Below are 22177 nucleotides of genomic sequence, written 5' to 3'. Positions count from 1 at the left end.
ACTGCTTTCTACCCAACAAACCCACGTATCCTCATTTTATAAAACCAATTGAAAATAAAACTACGCAAATGGGGAAGGCTAGTGTTGAGGTAATTGAGGTTGGGTTAGTAAAGCAGCCTAGCACATCACAGAATCGGTCTTCCATAAAAACGGACGTTATTCTAGGAATGTCCCCAAAGGTAGTGGCTAATAGGCTTATCCCTAACAATAATCTTGATGGCAAACAGGAAGCGGATTGGTCCGTAAAGAATCCTCATGCCATACTTTCCCACCCATCAATTAACACTGTGGAGTGCTCTGCAGATAATGATAAAATACCATCAAACTGTTCGACCATCATGGGATGGGTTAGCAATACCGATATAATTGGCGATAAGCGGTTAAACCGGTCATTTATCGTACAGGCATTCATCAAAATCCCTGCGTTGAGAACTTTAAATACCAGGGATACTGACTGGATCACCCTTCCAGCCATAAATAACCATTGAATGGTGTGAAAAGTACAATCATCATCATAGATTTGGTGGGGCAGTATGAAAGAGAACTTAAGACACTTGGCTTGTCTCAATACCTCTTGACTCCATCGATGATACCATTATTTTTAATGAAACACCGTGGAAACCGAAAACTCTCCCCCTACAATTGATATTAGTGCACAAGTCCAGGGAGATGCTAAGGCAGCAGTAATCTCTCAACTTGTTGCTTTGTCAAACATCAGCAAAGACTGGACTTGGTTGACATCATTGGTTATCACATTAAACCCTGCCATGGACAATACCCCCAGGTAGAAATTCCTTTCCCTTGACGGTATTGTCTTGGAACTCCTGTGGGTTTACAAACTTATGCACATGGGCAAAAAGTACCTCCCCTCAAAAGCGAATTGATATTTTATTGTGCCAAGAAACCATGTGTGAGCACAAGTTTCAGTTGCACGGATTTACCGCCTACCAGGTGATGGCCCTGAGAGGTCTCAGTGGCAGGCCCTTTGGTGGCCTAGCTATATTTGTAAATACTAATTTTAAAATTAGAATACAGGAAGTTAGCATTAGTTGTCTTCTTTAGTGAGGCATTTGTTGATCTTTATCTTATAATTTCTATTTATCATGACCCAGCACAGAAATTACAGGGTATTTTTCATGAGCTTGATGGGTTATTCGACAAAGTAATGTCTTAGCATCCGGCATGTCGAAAACTTATATTGGGGGGGGGAGGGGACTTCAATGCCCATTGCACCAACATGTATGAGACAACAATGGCACACCAAGGCATTATAAGGAATTCCCCGGCTGTAACAAGAGGTGAACTATGCTAGGAGTATTTTGCAAATTGGGAAATATCATTTATTCCCTTTGATTCAACATTAGCACCCCACACATGGAGGGGTAGTAAAATGTCTTGTATATCTTATTATGTCATTTCTTCAAACACACAGGATGAGTGCAGCAAAACTGATATTTGAGCCTGGAATTGGTGATCATTTGAGGATACAATTGAACTTAACACCGATTGTTGAGAGATTAAAAAACGACCAGAATCAAATATTTTTGGAAGGTGATCGGCCAGGCATATCCATACGATGAAGCATACGTCTTTGCGACAAGCTAAATGCTATGATTGACATTCATCCTCCTTCTAATGAAATCGTCACCAATCACTTTACTTCTATACAAATGAAAGCAAGTTGCTATTTACTTTCCATTGAAAGGGCGATAGCCGAACTGCAAATTGATAATAAAGATATTAAGAACTCCTATCCAAATCAATTTAGAAAGACAATCAAATTGGCAAAAAGCTCAAAAAATGCTTACATAAGAAAATTAAAGTCAGCCCATCTCTCAGCAGTAGAGTATAAGACTGCACAAAAGGTCATTTGCAATATCTATCGCAATAAATGCCTAAATTACAAACGTCATTTGCACATCTTGACGAACCATAGGATGATTGTGAATTTATGTCGCAATGACAGACGCTCCACATGGGCCATGCTTAGGGCAGATACAAATACGCTCAACACCGATCAGACCTCCAACATATCCCCCGATACTTGGTCTTTGTTCTTTAAGCGCAAATTCCAGTTACCCGATATGTTCAACAGCAACACGATGACAAGGCCAGGTACCCCATTATTACCGATATCATCATGGTCAACTGAGGATATAGAGTGTGTAATTTGTGCTCTGAATTACTCAAAAGCTGCTGGACCTGACGGCATACCGCTGTGTGTAATTAAGCGTAATACACAGTTTTGGGCTTGGATTCTAAAGGTCCAATTTGACAACATCTTATTAACATCCAATATTCCTCCTTCCGGATTATGCTCTATAATTGTACCACTATACAAAAAGCGTCCAAGAACTGACCCAAATAACTTTCGTCCTATAGCTCTAATAGAAGCGGCGGGCAAAGTATTTGCTCTAGTGCTACTTCGAGACCTTCATGCCCATTTGAAACGGTACAATATTCTATCCTGAATTCAAATTGGCTTTCGGGCCCATATGGGCACCACACTTAATGCAACATTGATGGCTCACCTCCTTGCTAAAGCAAAAGTTCCTGACACAGGACCCTTTTATATAGCCTCAATCGATCTGTCAGCCGCTTTTGATTGTGTGGAGCGGGACTTGCTATGGGATAAAATGGCCCAGATGGGAATTCCTAGTCGTCTAATATTCCTAATTGCCAAATTACACCAAAATACTTCCTATTTGGTAAGGGTGAAGAATATGGGGGCGACCACCAATCCTATACCGACTGAGGTCGGGGTTAAGAAGGGTTGCAACTTAGCAGCAACCCTGTTCAACCTCTATCTCTGCGGCATAAATGAAATTTGGGCCAATGAAATCAGCTATCCTGCAAGGCTGGGTCTCCTAAAGATCGATTGGCTCGCCTTTGCAGACGATATCTTGATTTTTGATCGAACGCCGTTTGGCTTGCAAACCCAATTGACCTTATTTGCCTCCTACTCCAGAGCCCATAATCTACAGTTTAATGCAGCAAAGTCTTGAATTTTGATGTTTCGAAATTTAAAGAGGAGTTACTGTTCTTGGAAATGGACTATTGATAATATATCAATTGCACATGCAGCCACTATCAAGTATTTAGGGTATCAAATAAGTAACACCAATGCGATTGCTACGTAGAAGGAAGAATTGAACAAAAAGGCAAAACACCTTTCCACGCAAATGCGTATGGTTTATTGTCCAACCTAGCAAAAATGTTATTCCCACCAGTAAACTCCTTATATGAGGACTTAGGAAAAATTATAGTTGCTCGTAATCCACCATCAATCGCAAAATACTATGATAGGATGGTGCTCTTACCAGCTGAGATAGCCCTTACTCCTCTAGATCTGGAATTTCGACTTGCACATGTCAAGAAAAGACTTTTTGACCATGATAGGAGCAAGACCTTAAATACGATTGAATCTCTGAAATCTTACAAAGAAGTCACAAAGTTCTGTACCAAGCACCAGCCTCACAAGTTGTATTTGGTACAATTTCCATGCAACAAAGCACGGAACATCTATCTAAGATTTAAACTAAATCAGATGTTATCCCTGGAAAGAATCAAGAGATGGTATTCGCAAACTTGTCTTAATGTTGTTAGCAACTGTAGACTTTGCAAAGGTGTCACTCAGAGACCATAAAGCACTTAGTGACCTATTGTGCACATTTTGAAATTAATCGTATCAAAATAATTGGAAATGAACGAGTGGGCGGGAAGGTATTTGCAAGGGAATGGTTTTGGAGGACATGTATGTGGAGCAACTGTGTAAAGTCAACCATGTTGCTTTCTCGGCTTCTTACAATCATAAATGTGGAACTGGAAAAAAAGATGTTAAAAATGGATGAATGTTGAATATTCTGTTAGGAGCAATGGTGATATACCAGCAAGTTCGATATAGATATTGTATTGTTTTGTGATCTGCAACACATTAATAGTGCCAGTTAAAATGATGATATATCAGGAAATATTGACATATTTCTTTGATTTAGGATATAGATACTGTTTTTAGATCTTGAATACATGAATAGTGGTTTTACTACAATAATCCTGTTTATATGCTGGAAATATAAATATATTCCGACGGTGTGATAGCCGGTATAGATGAAAGTACCTTTTAACAAATGGAATGCAAATAGGTTTTTGTAAATTTTTGAAATGCATCATAAAAACAATGTTCTAAAAGTTTGTTGATCAAACTAAAAACAACGGTTTGAATATTTTTTTTTTTTTTTAAAGTTCCCCCTTTCATCTAATTTAACCTTCAGACGAATATCTGTATGTAGATGTGCCAAAATACTAACCAGATATTCAGGGCAGCCCCATTCCCTTAACATCTTCCAAAGGCGAGAACCTTCTACGAAGTCAAATGCCTTAGTGTTGTTTAAAAAGGCTACGTACAGACTGCGTTATACACTGCCACTGTAACTTTGCACTATTGTAACCAAAGTAATGCGCCCAGATGCCTGAGGGCCAGATGCACTATATAAGTGAATAAAATACAAATACAAGGAAGCAGTTAAGGGATGTATTAGCCCCCTTTCTGAAATACGAAGCATCAAGTGGAGTGATAGGGCGGTAGTTTTCAGGGTCCGCTCCAACTCCCTTTTTAAAAATCACAACCATTGTCTCCTTCGAGGTGAACAGAAATACCTGGCACATCAAAACTTTGCGATACAAGAGCAATAGAACCTCTGCCCATATTAGGAGCCGTTTTTAAAGTGAGATTCGTAAGCCGTTCGGGCCACAGCATTTGACTTTTTTGCATCTTAATTACCCACACCATGTCTTCTGTGTCAATTTTCAAATCCTCCAATGAGGAAACGCATACAGATACTAAATCAGAAGCCATGGTGGAGGCAAACGTTCCATTAGCAGAGTTCAATAGGGTTTTAAAGTGAACCTCCCAGGCAGACACCGAAATTGGCTGCGCTTGGAGGGATATCTGAAACGCCTGACTTTGTAACAACCGCCAAAAGTTAGACAAGTCACTTGAGTTCAATGCGGATAGCATGCACTCTTCGTCTTTCTGAAAAAGTAGGTACCTGTGGCCAATTTCGATAAGTCGGACTATGTTTTTTTATTAGCATCCGAGCCGCAGGGCCTAACCTGTTAGCTTGCCCGAGTATATTTATGAGAAAAAAATGGTACATGACATTGTTTGGGGCAGCATATCTGGGGTATTAAACCCTACAATATAGCCTGTAGGGGGAGGCCAAGCGTGACCAGGGACATGTCAGCAAAGTTCCCTCCATTAAGTGCTGTTCTACTTCGATATTAAAGCGATCAGCTATTTTAAGACGCCATAAAACTGCATGATCGCGTGGTCTGATCTCAATAGGGGGTAAGGAGTTTGGCCAAGGAGCCTAGGATCCTACCCGTGAGAATCTGAGCTGCGAATGGTCACTCTCCTGGCAGTGTTTCATATTCAAACCATGAAAGCTGGTCACTATACAGTCCCAGATAAACACGTAATCAAGTGTTGATCGTTGGCTTCCGCAAAACCAGGTATATTTAGGCGGAATATCTCCATCTGTTCTACTGTTCAAACATGTTTAATTACATTCGACTAGGAAAGACGTACCAATCTGCCCCTAACTCTGGCGTTCTGTGTATATTGCCAGTCATGAACTTGATTGTACCAGGTTGCATCTAGACATTCTTCATTAATGTCACCCATAATAACCAGATTAGTTTCTCTATAAACATAATGACATTCAATACACTTATTAATCGCAGATATAAAAAATCAACCAGACATGTAGAAGCTGGATTGTAATAAAACTTTAGCACAACCAGCGACTTCCAAACATGATCAGTGACATCACACCAAGTAAAATGAATACCCTAAATGTCCCTGTGCCCCAGCAACAGTTTTTCAACTCTAGATCACGGTGAAATTCTCCAAGCGGTCAATAGGCCACCAAAAGGGCTTCCCTTTTGCCCCTTTTGAGCAGGCTCCTGTAAAAAAAAAAAACACATCACAACTGAGATGTCGAACATGAAAGTTTTTTGTAGGCAGATAAGGTCTGCGTCGTCCCAGAGCAGTCCATTGCAACAAAGTAAAAAGCCTAGCATATTCCATGAAATCAAACGCGTGGCTGCATTTCAGTTGGAATCATTTTGCCACAGTTTATGCTCTGCAAGTGAATTAATCACATGAGCCCAATCGCATGAAACTGTATGCTTTTTGTCAGTAAGGGATCCTGCGCCAGCAGATCAGATAGGAGCCACTTTAAATTTAACACTGGTTCACAGGGAATTGTGTCAAATCCATGACTAGAGCTTTCCCTTTGATTGACATAGAAATTCTTCACATACGTCAGTTAGCAAATATCATATATTACATAGTTTCTCTCATTCGGCCATACCCAAATTCTTAACCAAACGGGAATGGAAACCTACTTTTACCATGTCCACCTTCTAAAGTCCACAAAGCATATTCTTGCAATATTCCTAGATGATGATGAATATAGAGATGGAATTTCTTTGAACAAAGCCAAGATGTATTGGCGATTCAGCGGGTAAACCCTGTTGTCTTTAAATGTATGTTTTATTGAGAGATAAACTAAATTCTCTCCCAAGTTCGTCCTGGGCCTCGCATGATCTGGAATTGGAGGACTACCTCAAACCTCCCCTATTACTGGGAGCTTGAAAGTTGTTATTGGGCCTTTGGGTACCCGAGAAGCAGTCAGTAGAACTGGTTGGCGCAGACTCCCTTGAGGCTCTTAGCCTCCCGTTCTTCAATCGTAATAACGGAAGGAGATCTATCCAGAGCAAGCTGGGGCATGCAGGTGGCAGGTACAAAATTAGAGGCAGTTGTATTTAACAATACTGTGGCCTGCACATTTTCTGCTAACAAAGGTAAACTATTGCCCCCCCACCGCTCCCCCATTCACCCTGGCTCAGGGAGCCGTCCAGCGGTTCATTGACAGTATTTGATGTCAAACTAGAGTCGCTCTCTCCAGGGTCAGATGAGTAAGTAGAAAGCATTGAAAGGTTAAACTCGTTTTCCGTCACACTTTTGCCTTTAGGTTTTAAGAAAGATGTAATTAAGCCATTTGGCTTGTTATCAGTTTGTGACAATTTTGACTTTTTGGGATGCACACTAGAGCACATGGCCATGGTCGTTTTCTTTCTCTTCTGTGAGGCCAGCACCTTTGTTTTCCGTGACGAAATAGCCAATTCTCTGCCTTCATCGCGCAAAGCCTCAGGAGCCTGGTCTTCAGGGAAAACTTTGATCTGCACTTTAACAGACCTTTAACAGATTTTAAGTGACTAAAATAAAGTTAATGGCAACTTTCTCTTTTCTGGGGGACAGTAGTCAGCCCCAGAAAATGGAGTCAGTGGGAAATCTCAAAGACAACCCTGTGTCACTGCACTGAGGGTGCAGTGTAACACACATGAAAAATATGAGGCCATGGAGTAGGTGAGGCTCCAGTACTCAAGATCACACAAAAAGTAAAAACACACACAGCAAAACACATGTAAGAGTGGGAAAAAAGGCTCACACTCTTACCAGGTGAAAAAAATAAATCCTAAAAATCCAGCAAAGCTGCAGAGGGACTCATTAGGTAAGGGAAATCAACCATATATGAGAATTCTCGCTAACAAAGACCGGGGCTATTTTGACAAAATGGGCACCCATGGGTGCAATACTGCAGCTGAGGATTCAGCCTGCGGTAAAAACGCACAATGGTAGGAAAATTAAACCACTGCCACCAGCCATTAATTGTAGTAAGGGTAACAAACATTTTTACATGAGAAGGTAGACAAAGGGGATACTAAATAACCTCTCCAGGACTCCATGTAAGATGGGGTGTGCCGGGTCTAAAAAGAGAAAAAGGTAAGTATAGTAAATTTCACTTTACTACTCTTGGAAACAGTAGTTTATCCAAGAGAAAGTATTTAAACCTTAGCAGAACTCCAAAGGACTTCCCTGTGACACTGCACTGAAGGTGCTACGTGTCAGAATACAGAAGGGCTATGCCTATGGAGTATGTCAGACTCCAAAACCAAAAGAAACAGGGTTCAAATCAGAGAAACATACATGAGAGTGGGAAAAAGGTCCCACTCTCTCCAGGATAAAAAATGTAAAGTCCTAAAGTACAGCAAAAGAGCTGGGGGTCTCTAAGGTAGAAGGGAATTAGCACAAAAATGAGAATTCTCCCTAACATGCATTACACTGTTCTCTCTCCCTGCCCTTCAGGACAACCCTACAGCACTTTTCCATCACCCCTCCCCGTACGCAATTTAGAACTTTCTCTGTCATCCCGTTCCTATAACATTGTGTCCTGTTCTCATCTCCAGTTTATGTTTCCACCTTCCCCTGCAAAATCTGGTCTTTAAGCCAAATTATCTCACCCCACTGTAAAGGACCCAAGTTCGGTTAACAAGGTTAATATCTGTACACGTTTTTGTGCCAAAAATGCATTGCTTTCCCTGTGATTTATATACCTAAATAATAAAAATAAAACCTGAAACAAAGCCCCCAAAAAACAGATTATGGTCACCCTCAACAACAATGTACCACACACACTGCTTCCATGACCTGCAGAAACCTTAACAGTGGAAAAACCTTGGAATGTTAATGTACAGTGGGGTCACTCGATAAACAAGTCAATGACATAGTATGAAGAAGAAACAAATTACTGCAATGTTATTTCTATGGAATTCTTCTCCCGCAGATTCCTCATCTGGTAGATATCCTCATCCAGCTCTGCTGCTTCGGAACAACTTCGACAGGGGGTGACGTTGACCTCGACTCGGCCATCAATCGTTGATCAGTCTTGCTCAGGGATCGATCGCCGGCTCCGGACGGGACATTAGGCTTTGTATATATACACACAACGTCACTATGCCCCACACCTCAGTTTCCCCCTCCTCCCATGAGCTTGCTGCATTGGAAAACAGAGAATAAACAGCTAACTTGCCCAAGGGAAGAAAAAACCTTGCGAAAGACAACACAATTTGTAGCATCAGAAAATATTTTGGTATTGGGGGGGGGGGGGGTTGGAGAAAGAAAATATGCGCCCGAAAAACAGAAAACTGTCATTCTAGGTGTCAAACCACTAAGAAGAGATGCACACCAACCGCCAAACTTTGAGCGGGAATGGATGGGTGGGGAGATGAGGAAGCTGCGGGAGAAGAGCCCATAGAAAGAACATTACAGTAATGGGCTTCTCCTTCTAAATATGTCAATGACTTGCGTTTATCGAGTGAGCCCACTGATCAAGAATATTCCAAGGTTTTCTCACTGTTAAGGTTTCTGCAGGTCACAGAAGCAGTGCGTGTGGTACAATGTTGTTGAGGGTGACCATAATCTGTTTTGATTCAGGTTTTATTTTGATTAGTTATATACATCCCAGGGAAAGCAATGCATTTTTGGCACAAAAACGCGTACAGATTTCTCCTTCAATTGATTGCCTTTCTCCCGCAAATTCCTCATCTGATAGACTCCACAAGCAGTGAGGGCAAAGGAGGCGGGCAGAAAGTTACACTAACAGATTATGCATCATTACCCTACCAGAACACGCATTAGGACCATGGGCAACATCTACTGCAGTGTCTAGCGAAAGTGTGTAGCGAGGACCATGTTGCCGCACAACAGATCTATCTAGTCGAATGTGCCAGATGCCAGAAGGCAGCTCCTTGCCTGCAGACTGATGGCACTCGGCTACGCACAAAAACATCCACCGGAATAGTGTTTGTTTTGTTACTGCCAGACCTTAATGGGCTAGAGAATAGGCCACAAAGAGTTGGTCAGATTTTCAGGATTCAGGCGTCCTTGCAACATAGAAACTTAAGGCCCTTTTGTGATCTAGTCGGTGGAAACGCTCCTCTTAGAAGGGTGCAAAGGTGGATAGAATACTGGCAGGTCTATGGCCTGCGATAGACGAAACTCAGACACCACATTAGTTTCAGTGAGACCGTTTCTCGAAAGAACCGCAGAAGAAAAAGTTACTTACCAACTGTAACGTTCTTTCGACTGGATGCTCCTCCCACGTATTCCTCATTTTATGATATTCGTATCCGCCAGCTTTGCTGCTTCGGAAACAAAATTCTCGGCAGAGGGCGCTGTGCACGAGGTTGTGGCATTGATGTCCCTCGACGGGCTCCGTACCGTGTCGAGGTCACCATCAGTATAAATAGCTTTTGCCGCGCCCGTTGGCTTCAGTTCTGTTTCTTCGAGGAAATATTCGAGGAACACCCAGGCGTGCCTCATGACTGATAGCCTCTTTCGTGAGAGGAAAGTAAGTAACGTAAACTATACTGCAGGGTAGGATGGTAGGGGCGATGAGGAATACATGGGAGGAACATCCAATCGAAAGAACGTTACAGTTGGTAAGTTGTTCTTCGAATGCATTGTGTCCGCCCACGTATTCCTCATCTTATGATAGACTCCCATAGCAGTGGTAATTTGGTGTGTGGGAGTACTAAATATTCTTCTCATGGACGGAATGAATTACCGCCTTGGTCAATAAACCTTCATTGGAAGAAGAGGCATCTAAGCAATAAAGCTTGATGAAGGTATGCATTGATGCCCATGTTACAGCTGAACAAATATCTTCTGCAAGGACTCACCTCTTCAGAGCCGGAGAAGTAGCCATCCCCCTAGTGGAATGGGCTCGAAGCCCATCCAGTGGGTCCTTTCCCCCCAATCTGTAGAACTCAATTATAGCCAGAATGATCCAGCGGGATATAGTCTGTTTTTTCACAGCTAATCCCAATTTATGGCCTGTATAACCCACAAAAAGTTGTCATCTTGATGCAATCTTGACATTCTTGAAATGTAAAAACTGAGAGCCCTTTTAGGGTTCAGTCTATGCAGTTTCTCCTCTTCTTTGCCCAAATGAGGAGGAGGATAGAATGTTGGTAATATGATTTTTTTTGCGACAAGTGGAAGTCAGAAACTACTTTTGGTAAGAAAGGGGGTTTAACCTTAAGAACAACTTTGTCCTTGTAAAAAGTAGCATATGGGGGTTTACATGAGAGAGCCTGTAGTTCACAAACCCTGCGTGCTGATGTTAAGGCCACAAGAAGGAACGTTTTTAATGTTAGAAGCCTCAAGGGACAGGAGTGCAGAGGCTCAAAAGGTATACAAGTTAGAAAGGTAAGTACTAGATTTAAATCCCAAATTGGGACATGAAAGAGGACTGGAGGGTACACTAGTAAGCCCTTTCAGGAATTGAATTATTAATGGAATTTTGAAGTAAGAACTCTCTTCCGAGGAGCGTTTGAAAATCGACAGCGCAGCTATATATCCTTTAATTGTCCCAATCTGGAGCCCCAGATTGGCTAGATGCAATAGGAAAGGGCACCATTGGAGTGCCACATTGAAAAGGGTCCACATCCTTATCTTTGCACCAGTTACTGAGCTTGTTCCAACAACATTGGTAAAAAGATTTTGTTGCTGGCCTTCTGGCCGAAAGCAAAACCTCAATTAAGTCATCCGGAAGATCCCAATCCGTGTATCTCAACCTCTCAGAAACCATGCGAGAAGGTTGAGTGTTTTGACCTCTGGATGGAGAACCAGACCTTCCTCTTGCGAGAGAAGATCTTCTCTTTGCGGAAGACATATTGGAGGGCAGATGGACATGTCCAGAAGGTCCGGGTACCACGTCCTACTGGCCCAATCCGGGGCAATTAGGATCATGGTTTTCCTGAACTTTCTCAACCTCCTGATTACTTGAGGAATCACAGGGACTGGAGGAAACGCATACAGAAGTGGCAACTTCCAATACACCACAAACGCCTCTCCTAAAGCTCTTCTTGGGGGCAATTCCCTTGAACAGAACTGTTAGCACTTCAGGTTGACCGCGGTCACAAACAGATCCACTTGAGGAATTCCCCAAAGGGCGAAGATCTCCAGAAGGACTTCCTGAGCTAACTCCCACTCGTGGGAGACTGTGCTATGCCTGCTCAGAGCGTCTGCCGCCGTATTCTGCTCTCCGGCTAGATGGACTGCTGATAGAGAGATCCCCTCTCGTATTACCCAGAACCAGAGCTGCATTGCCTCTCTGCACAGTGGAAGTGATCCTACACCTCCTCTCTTGTTGAGGTAGATTACACAGTGTTGTCCGTCGTTATCAGGACATTCTTTCCCTGTACAGAGGGCAGGAAGGCCTTCAGCGCTAGTCTGATTGCCCTCAGCTCAAATAGGTTGATGTGTAGTTTGGACTCTGATGGAGACCAACGACCGCTGATTGCCAGATTGTTGGTGTGGGCTCCCCACCCCGTGAGTGAGGCGTCCGGTACTACTGTTATCTCCAGCCGTGGTTGCCAAAAAGGTTCTCCCTTGAGGATGGTGTCGTAGAAGATCCTGAGCAACTGCACTCGGGACTTGGAGAATTTCCGACATACTCCCCAAGAATTGGGACCACTGAGTTCTGAGGACCAATTGGAGAGATCTCATCCTCAGTAGAGCCTGTGGCACCAGGAAAACGCAGGATGCCATGAGGCCGAGCAACATCAGATATTCGAAGGCCGGCAGATGCTGGGCATTTTAGAACTTTGTTACCATCTGCAGAATGTGGAGAGATCTCACCTCGTGGGGCGAGGCTTTGCCTGAGGAAGTATCCAAGACTACGCCGATAAACTGGAGCTCTTAGGATGGTATCATGTGAGACTTCTTGAAATTGAGGGAGAAGCCCAGTTTGTGAAGGAAGTGACAGGTGATAGACACATGTTCCTGAGCTTGTTCGGGAGAACGCACTCTGATCAACCAATCGTCCAGGTAGGGGTAGACTTCTATCCCCCCTCCCGAGACTCGCTGCCACAACTGCCATCAGTTGGGTGAAAACCCTTGGGGCAGAGGTCAGCCCGAATGGCAGAACTCGAAACTGAAAGTGAGAACCGCCAACTGCGGACCTCAGGTACTTTCTGTGCTTGGGATGGATTGGCACATGAAAGCAAGCATCCTGAAGGTCCAATGATACCAACCAGTCTTGGCGTTCGAGAGCCTGAAGGATCTGAGAAAGGGTTACCATCTTGAACTTGTCTTTCCTGAGGAACTTGTTCAAGTTTCTTAAGTCCAAGATGGGTCTCAATCCTCCATCCTTCTTTGGAATGAGCAAGTAAGGGGAGTACCAACCCTTGTTCCTCTCCGCTACAGGTACATGCTCTATTGCACCTTTCTCTAGCAGGGTTAAAATTTCCTGCAACAGGAGCGGGTCTGGAATTTTGACAGAGTTGGTTCCCGGTGGATGGTCCGGAGGCCTTTTTAGGAAGGGAAGGCAGTAATCTTGAGCTACTGTCTCCAGTACCCAAGCATCTGAAGTAATGCCCCGCCATTCTTTCAGATGCTGAGAGATTCTGCCTCCAACTGGGGTTTTGTGCGATAAGGCCTGAGAGTGATTTGGAGGCGGCTGCAGGAGCGGCTGAGGGCAAAGATGCTGTTCCTGAGGCTGGTTTTGCACGTTTTACTCGTCCACCACGAGCGACATTTCTCCTGCCTGTCCTCTTCCTCTACCAAAAGAGGAGTAATACCAAAAAGAACGACCTCTCCAGGAAGATGAGCCCGAATAAGGTTTCTGAGGCTGTCACATGGAGGCGCTAAGAGATTTAGTCGCCGCTTTTGTGGTCTGTAGTTTTTCTAAGCTTTCATCAGCTTTACTACCAAACAGCCTTTAAGCCATCAAAAGGCATGTTGAGTAGTCTGGCCTGCACATCTGGTGCAAACCCCGACTTCCTCAACCACGCAAATCTGCATAGCACTGTGCTTGCAGCCATTGATCTGTTGATACTATCAGCAGTATCCAGTCCAGACTGGAGACATTCCCCCATTGCCTCCTTTCCGTCTGACAATATTCACGAAGCCTTCCCTTTCCTCACTGTCCGAAATATGTTCAGATGCCGCCGAAATGCAGTCCACACAGGGTATGGGTGATCCTGGCCAGGGTACAGGTGACATTAGTTGACTTGAGAGGCATGCTACCCGAGATAAAGACCTTACGGGCCCAAGCATCCACCTTCTTATCCTCTCTATCCAGGGTGATAGATGGATAAGCTGTTTTTCTTGAGGAAGTTGCAGCCTGAATAACCAGACTTTCTGGAGTGGGATGCCTACTTAAATAATCAGGGTAAGAACTAGAAGTTCTATACTTCTGTGGAAAATTATTTTTGACTGCAGCAATTCCATCAAGAACTTCCCAGTTTTTTTCTACCGTTCTTTGAAGTGCCCTATGGAAGGGGAGAACTGGATCCTTCTGGGGGCCCTGATCAAGTCTATCAGTCATATCATCCTGATCAAAAGTGGGTGAGGCTCTACCCCAGCCCATGTATTCAACCACCCTATTCATTACACTCCTGTACCCTGAATGTGGATGTGGATGTTCTGCAGGGTCAGGTTTTGCAAACTCTAGCTCAGGTGGCGTATCAATGCCACAAGCAGAGTGAAGGGTATCACACAGGTCTCATTTTTGATTCTAGATCGATTAATTCTTCTGGGTCCTCTAGTACCATATTGTACTCCAAAAAGGAGAAACTTCTTCAGAGACACTTACTTCAAATATAGAAGACAGACTTAAAGAAGTCTGACTTGGGTAAAAGAGTAAATCCCCTTTCCTGTACTTGAGTTTGGGCCGAAGGAACCTTCGATGGTATCAAAGGAGTCTTTGAAGACACTGATGACGTCTTCGACAAAAGTGTCGAAAACGCTTTTGGCTTCGATGTAGACGCCATTGGCGCCAATGGCGTCGACAAAGTCGTCGAGGGCTTCAACGACTTCTGTTTTTTAGTCAGTGTCGGGGAAACACTTGATTCTCGAGGAAACTGACGATTTGACGTCGACTTGAGACTTTTGAGGTTCACCTTTACTACTGGATCTTTCCACAGTAGTTCCCGACTTCCCTGTGTCATCCGACGGAGCGACCGGGCTCTGGCTCTTTTGAGGCTTCTTTGAGGGGGTCGAGGCCGTATTCTCAAAGACCATCATCTTCCTTCTAAGTTCATCCCATTTTCTTGGAGAATCCTACTTAGTCGGGCATCGTACCAATTCGGTAGACGTATCCGAGGAAGAAGATAGAGATCTATGTCTCCTCTTAACCTTTTTTGAGGAAGAAGATGAAGAGTGTCTCGATCTACTGCGTGGTCGAGACCTCTTAGAATGTTTACGGTGATCCGATTCCTTTGAAACTCTCTGTTTCCTATGTCTTTTTGACAAGGCTTTCGGTGGAAGCCTTGAAAGCTACCTGCCCCACCGCCAGTTTACCTTTCCTCTCACGAAGGGCTGCTGAGGCCGGTGCGCACTCTGGCTGGTTGCGGGGGTAAACCTGCTTGTTAGGTATAATCCTGGGCAGTGCCCTTAGGAACCACTACACACGATTAAGACTACAGGTGGTAGTACAATTTCACCTTTGGTACAATCCTGTACTACAGAGAGTGGTAGCAGAGCAGCCAGACTTATCTCAATAGCAAATGAGCAGTAGTAGAGATTACACAAAGCACTACAATTTCTGTGACTCAAGCAAGCACTGACTTAAGGTTTTTGTTTGAAAAATATAAGTACATTTATTTTTAAACCATCTGTTCATAAAACGCTTCATTTCTTTTAAATTAAAACCACATTTCAAATACACTACAAACAACCAATTCCCCTTGTGCAGTTCAATTCAAGGATTTGACAGACCGGTGTTGTGAAACAAACACGTTATCATGGGTTAATACGCAATCACTTTTTGACAGTAAAGACAGTTCGGTCTTACTAAAGAAAGGTGTACCTGCGAGAAGAAATGTTACCGAAGTCAAACACACTTAGCACATGAATTAACACAAGATAGTTGGGGATAAAAATCTTAGGCAATACTTTTGTCAAGGCAGATAGAATCAAGAGACACTTTCTAAAACGTAGATAAAAGTCAATAGGCCTGCGCCAGTGTCAATGGGACAGGGTTCTTTTTGTCGAGGATCACAAGGTTAGAACAGTTCACGATTTGAGATTGCCAGGAGTACTTGGATATTGCCAAAAGAGAGGCAAAAGTTATAAGAGGGAAGGAAGATAGGGACAAGCCTTTGGTGAGGAGAAAAGGGTTCACCCTAGTTCCTCGAGGTCGGACACAGTACCTTATTCGTATGAAGAAAAGCTGGTGCCACGGCAGTTGTTCCTGGTAGTTCCTGCAGACTCACGGTTCCTGAAGCTTCAGTCGTGGGGACAAGAAGGACGACGTCTGGAGCGATCTGTACTACCCGGGGATGAGGCCGGCAACAGCAAATCAAATGTGAATAAAAGGTGCGCTCCTTTAAAACAGGAGAGGCTCTTCAGATGGCTATCCGGACCACTACAGCTGTGTGCAGCGATTTCGAACAAGAAGAGGATCCTCTGACTGTTGAAGGTGAGCTGGTTGATCCCACCAGGCTCAAGGGAAGATGACTCCGGACTGGATCTTCTCTGGTCGTTGAAGGGTAGATAGCTCAGGACTGCAGCAGGGCTTCACTGGGACTCGGGAGTTGCAGCAGCCGTCTTCTTCTCTGCTTCTCTTCGGTTCTTTTCAGTTCCAGTGGCGAATGACTTCCAGCCCAAGAGTCCTGCCTTTTAACCCAAAATCCCCCATTCACACAGCCTGGCTGTCAATCACTCAGCAGGGGGGGTTGTCCGTCCCAGACAACCACCTCAGCCAATCAAGACAAAGTGCGACTTGGGTTTCCCAGGAGACCCTGTGCAGGGGGTGACTATGCCCTTCCCTCACATTCAGCCCACCTAGACACCCAGGCGCCAAAGGAGGGTTTCTGGTCAGAAGCCTGCCAAAGGTCGGCGAACAAAGAAGGCAAACCTGGTTTGCAGCACAAAGTAAAACACAAGAAGGACTTTAACAAAAAGAAATGGTGATAAAACCCGACCAGAGCCAAATTAAAAAGTATTTGGTCAAGCGGGTTTAAGTTCGAGGCTAATACAAGTACCACGTTTATATAATATAATCGCAGTAGAAAAGATGAGGTAGATACCACTGCCACCAGCCAAGTCTTAATGTTAAGAGAGAGAAATAAAGCTCAGAGAGGCACAGACAACAAGGGATAGGATTTAACCGTTTCCAATACTCCATGTAAGATGGGGTGCACTGGGTCTGTAGTTCAAATCACTATATAAAGTTAATGGCGACGGTAGTCAGCCCCAGAAAAATGGAGTCAGGGGGAAGTCTCAAAGACAACCCTGTGTCACTGCACTGAAGGTGCTGTGTCTAACACACAGAAAGTGGGGCTCATGGAGTGGTGTAGCTCCAAAGCCCAAGATCACACAAACAGTTGAAATACACATGGCAAAACACATGTAAGAGTGGGAAAAAAGGCTCACACTCTTACCTGGTGAAAAAAATAAACCCCAGAAATCCAGCAAAGCTGCTCAGGGTCTCATTAGGTGAGGGAAATAGCCATAAATGAGAATTCTCCCTAACACTGCTCTGTGCTGCAGAAGGATAAACTGTAGGCCACGTACCTGGTTGACACCAGTCTTACCTTGTAACCCGTTCTCCCACCTGCTCCGTTCCTCGAGGCGGTATCGGATGACCGGTCATCTTGTCTGGCCCGGCGGCCCTCTTGTCATGCTGCCTGCCACGTGCCGAAGTTGTGGTACTTGGCTCACTGGGCCCAGTCACTTCCAGGACTCTTGGCGATGGAACATGAGACCTACCCTCAGGCCGAGGCTTGGTAGGCATGTCACCCTCGGCAGTATCACCAGTAGTGCTGCATGCAGGCACCCCCTCACAGACATGTTGCCGGTAAAAGGGCGTAGCCCCTCGGGTGTACACCTGGTAAAAGTACCTTTCGGCCCGTCAGCACTGTTTCCGGAAGGATCTAAAGACCCCTCGGCCTGACGGCCAGTAGCTGAATTAGCCTTGGTACCTGTGCTGGTGTGAGAACCTTAGAGGTACATCCTATCAGGGTGTTTCCTTGGAAAGGAGTCGCCCTTGCGGGGTGCACTGGAAAAGAGCAGTCCTCCCTTGGGCCTTGACTTATGTCTGACGAAGTCCAAGTCCTATGGAGGCGACTTCTCGAAGAGCTCCCTCCACCTAACTAGTCTGTTCTTTAGAGCATGTGTAGAAAGTGTGTTGCACGCTGTACAACCCTCCCATCCGTGGTCGGGGCCAAAGCAGCATAGGCAAAGAGCATGGGGATCTGATGTCGGGAAGAGCCCCTCACAGGCTGGGCACTTGCTGAAGCCCGCTGAAGTAGACACGCGCCGGGGAGGAGCGTGGCACCAGAGGACCAAGTACCTGATTGATAAAAGACAGAAGAAAGTATCTGGGGAAGAGTGCATGCTATTACATGGCCGAAGTCAAACCCAGGAGCGCTGGTGAAATCGGCCCATTCCTGTCGACGCAGAAAGGGGGACTGAGGAGTGGCACCGGTGGGTGGAGTCAGGGGAGCGCATGCTCCCAAGGCGGCCCCTCTAAATTTAAAGAGGAAGAAGGGATTTTTTGGTGAAAAAGGTTCGATCTCCCATCCCTGGCGAGGGACGCCCATGCAGTATGGGAGTAAGGGGACTGGACGTCAGTAATTGCAGTATGCAGATACAAAAGCGCCACCATCCGATGACCAGGAACCCGCACAAGCAAAAATCATACCAGACTAACATAATGAACCAACACTAAACAAGGAACAAACTTACAAAAACAAAACTCAAAACATTTTGGGCTAGCATTCTATACAGTATAGCCCGCCTGGTACTACCATCTAATGACAAGGCGCCAGCTTTGCAACCAAAAATCCCAGCAGAAAGAACAAGTAACAAACAGAAAAAAAAACCTTCAGGAAAAATCAAAGTCAAATCAATTTGCACTAGCCTGCCATAAATGTGCAGCCAGTCAACCATTATTTTCCAACACCACACAAAACCAGAATAAAAGTAAAAGGACCAACACATGAAAACCTCTCTGTAGCAAAGGCCAGTAAGGAAGCTCCTAAAACGTCAAACCACACGAAAGAACCTAATTCAATACCAACCTCATGCTCAACCAAATGCTCAGAACCAAACGCTCTCCACACACAAAACAGTCACAACTCGACATCTCTCGAATCAACTTGCAAACACCACCTACCAGCCAATACATTCTGACAGAGTATTGAGGTCTTTCATCTGGAAATAAAATGCCTCTAGTAGAAAAATCACTACAACCTAGAAAACGACATGCACAAGTTCAGCACACCTTGTCTTGTTCCTCTCCTTCCCCAACCATTTCTCCCTCACCCACATGAGCAACTGGAGACCATGGCAGAGGTGTATGGTATGAATCCTAATACAATGCCTCCCTTTGGTAGAGCCTGAGCACAGGTAGAGGGTTGGGGTTCGTTTTCGCAAGAATGGGAGACAATAGCACCTTGGCACACAATGGAGGACACAACTGTTATTTGCTCCCATTCCTTGGCAAACAGCCTGATCCCTTGAAACATATCTTGACAAACCCAGATTTAAGCAGCATGGCCAACCTGGAACCTGCACTTCAATATTCAGCACAGTGTTGGACCATGTCTAACCAGAAGGGATAGAGTGTACGTCTGTTCAGAAGGTGCAGTTGCTTTGGGACTAAGTAAAAGACTTTTACTAACTTGAGTCCTCACAAGTGAGCACTTCAACACCCAGAGCAGTGAGGGATCTACAGCGGTTGCAAGCAAATCACAATGTATGTACATGCTAAAAATAAGATATATACATATGAACTCCATGATTGCGGATTGCCCTTCCCATTACTTTGGGCAGAGAAAAGATACTTAAGATGCAGCTATGTGGAGGGGGACAGCATCTGGATGCAATAAACAGGATTATCTGCAATGAGCAGAATTCTCAGCAATGATTTGAGGTTCAAAGAATTCCAGAGTTTGTTTCATTAAACAATAAACACAACGCAATAACGGCACAAATGTCTCCTCATCACCGGCCATTACAATACTATTATGTATAGACAGTTTTCATTATTTCCATTGGGTTACCCAAATTGACAAGGACTAATGTTCACTTTAAAATCATGCAACTCAATGTATGATAGGGCTAGCTGACATTAATACAATAAATATTAATTTGTTCATTTTATTACAAGTGTGCAGCTAATCTACTCAAGTTAATCTAGAATGTACCTGTAAGGCGACTGTACAGACGTTGCTACAGTAGGCATAGCAGTTGCAGTAAGCATTTTTGTTGCCCTGGTAACAGCATGTGTTAGTGTGGGACCACCTAGTGCTGAGCTGGCTACCTAAAACCAAATGAAGACACACATTTTAATTATGCGTTTGAACATACATTTAATTCTTTTTCAACTTTGTTAGGGACATTTTCGCACAAACCTTTGTAGAGAGCTATGTAACAATGTAACCGAGAGAAGAAAAAGTTACTTAACTGGGTTAATGTTCTTACTGATGAAAGGATTCTCCAACAGATTTCTCATCTTTCGATAGATATCCTGGCGGGCTAAGCTGGCATCAGGAACTACTTCCTATCTGAGGGAGGCATGTGTCTCAGCACTAAATGGACCCAGCAGTACCATCCTCTGCTCCGAAATTCAGCTTCTGCAGGACATATGGAAAAACAGCATGCCCTGTGACCTCTGTTCTCACCCTCCATCCCGTGTGAGCAGAGGGAACTGCTTTAAAGAGATTGGAAATTGATTTCTCATCCTAGGCCAAAGAGGCAATATCGCTCAGAGGGAATAGCTCAGAGGGCAAAGGAATCCGAGTGAGGAGATCCCCCCCCACCCCCAATCATAAAAAAACATTACCACAGGTAAGCAATTTGTTCATTCTTACTTATAGTGACCTCCCAGAGTCGTCCTCATAGTCCCAAAGCAGTGCTCCAAAACTCCAGAGGCGGCAAGGAGCGAGGACATCGCCCTTAAATCAAGAAGCTATGGGGGACTGCTGAACCAACTCAAGCATCCTCAGAGTTTTTGAATGCAGGTTGCGTCAAGGAGTATATGGAAGCCTGGCAAATACCGCAAAATGGGGACAAATTAATGTAAAGAAGATGTGGGCGATAGACCTCTAATGGGGTGAGCTGTATGCACAGAAGGAACCTCTTTCCCTGCCAGACAGTAACACTCTTGAATACAGAGTATGATTCATCTTGAAATGGTCTGTTTGGACATTGCAAAAATCTGCTTCACACCTGCATAGGTTACTAACAGCTGGTCATCTTGTTTGTCTTTGACCCTAGCAACATATAAACTTAATGCCCTTTTGTGGTCCAACCAGTGTAGCATTTTGTCCTCTCTGGAAGGATGTGGCGGTGGATAGGCAGTTTTATCTTTTAACAAAGTGTAATCTTCTATCAAGAGTATATTAGGTAAGGAAGCTTCCTCGATAGAGTTTGCAGTTCGCCAACAACCTAGCTGATGTAATTGCCACTATAAAAACTGTTTCAGGAACTGAAAAGGACAAGGTGGGCATTAGCTCAAACGTTGAACCCATCAGGAATGACAGTACCAGGTTCAGGTATGCAGGCCATACCAGGTCAAAGGGAAGCAGACAGCTACGAGAGGCAGGATCCAAAACCTGAATATTTTTTTCTTTCTTTACTATGATTGCTTTAGTAATAAAACCTCAAACAAATATAAAATATGAAACATGTCCGGGACATGCGCGAAATATAAAAGCTCAACGCTCTCCGAGGATCAAGCCTATGGAGCCTCTCCTCTTCCTTACCAGGATGTGGAGGAGGATAGAACGCCAGAAGAACAACCTTCTGACTCAAATGAAAATCCGAAACCACCTTCGGAAGAAAAGAAGGACGAACTCTAAGGACAAACCTGTCCTTGTGAAACACAGTGAAGGGTGGCTTAACTGAAAGTGCCTGTAACTCACTCACTCTGCGTGCGGAAGTACCCACAACCAAAAACACAGTTTTCAGAGTCAACAGCCTCAAAGGGCAAGAATGTAAAGGCTCAAACGGAGCACCCATAAGAAACTTAAGAACAAGGTTCAAATCCCAACCTGGCACCAAAAAAGGTGACGGAGGGAACACATTAGTGAGCCCTTTCAAAAATTGCAAAATTAAAGGAATCTTAAAATAGGAACACTCTTCAGACGAGCGCTTAAATATGGACAGCGCCACCAGGTATCCTTTAATGGTCCCCACTTGCAAGCCCCTGTGGGCCAAAGAAAGCAAAAAAGACAAAACCATGGGAATGTCGCATTCAAAAGGATCCACATTCTGAACTCTGCAACAGTCGCAGAACTTTCTCCAACGGCAACG

The 22177-nt window shown here is 44.2% G+C and overlaps 1 protein-coding gene across 2 annotated transcripts in view; it reads right to left on the bottom strand.

Moving 5' to 3' along the window:
- Window positions 1–22177, bottom strand: part of USP24 (ubiquitin specific peptidase 24) — a 2799104-nt gene that overhangs the window by 2313821 nt on the left and 463106 nt on the right. For both annotated transcript variants that reach the window (XM_069642114.1, XM_069642115.1), the window contains exon 23: window positions 20068–20183. In XM_069642114.1, coding sequence (XP_069498215.1) covers window positions 20068–20183 — 116 coding nt within the window. The remainder of the gene's footprint in view (window positions 1–20067; window positions 20184–22177) is intronic.

Source organism: Ambystoma mexicanum, chromosome 1q (genome assembly GCF_040938575.1).
Source record: "Ambystoma mexicanum isolate Mex_15411 chromosome 1q, UKY_AmexF1_1, whole genome shotgun sequence".
In the NCBI taxonomy this organism is placed as follows: Eukaryota; Metazoa; Chordata; class Amphibia; order Caudata; family Ambystomatidae; genus Ambystoma; species Ambystoma mexicanum.
Note: the sequence above shows the minus strand (reverse complement) of the source record. Positions and strands in the feature narration are given on the sequence as shown.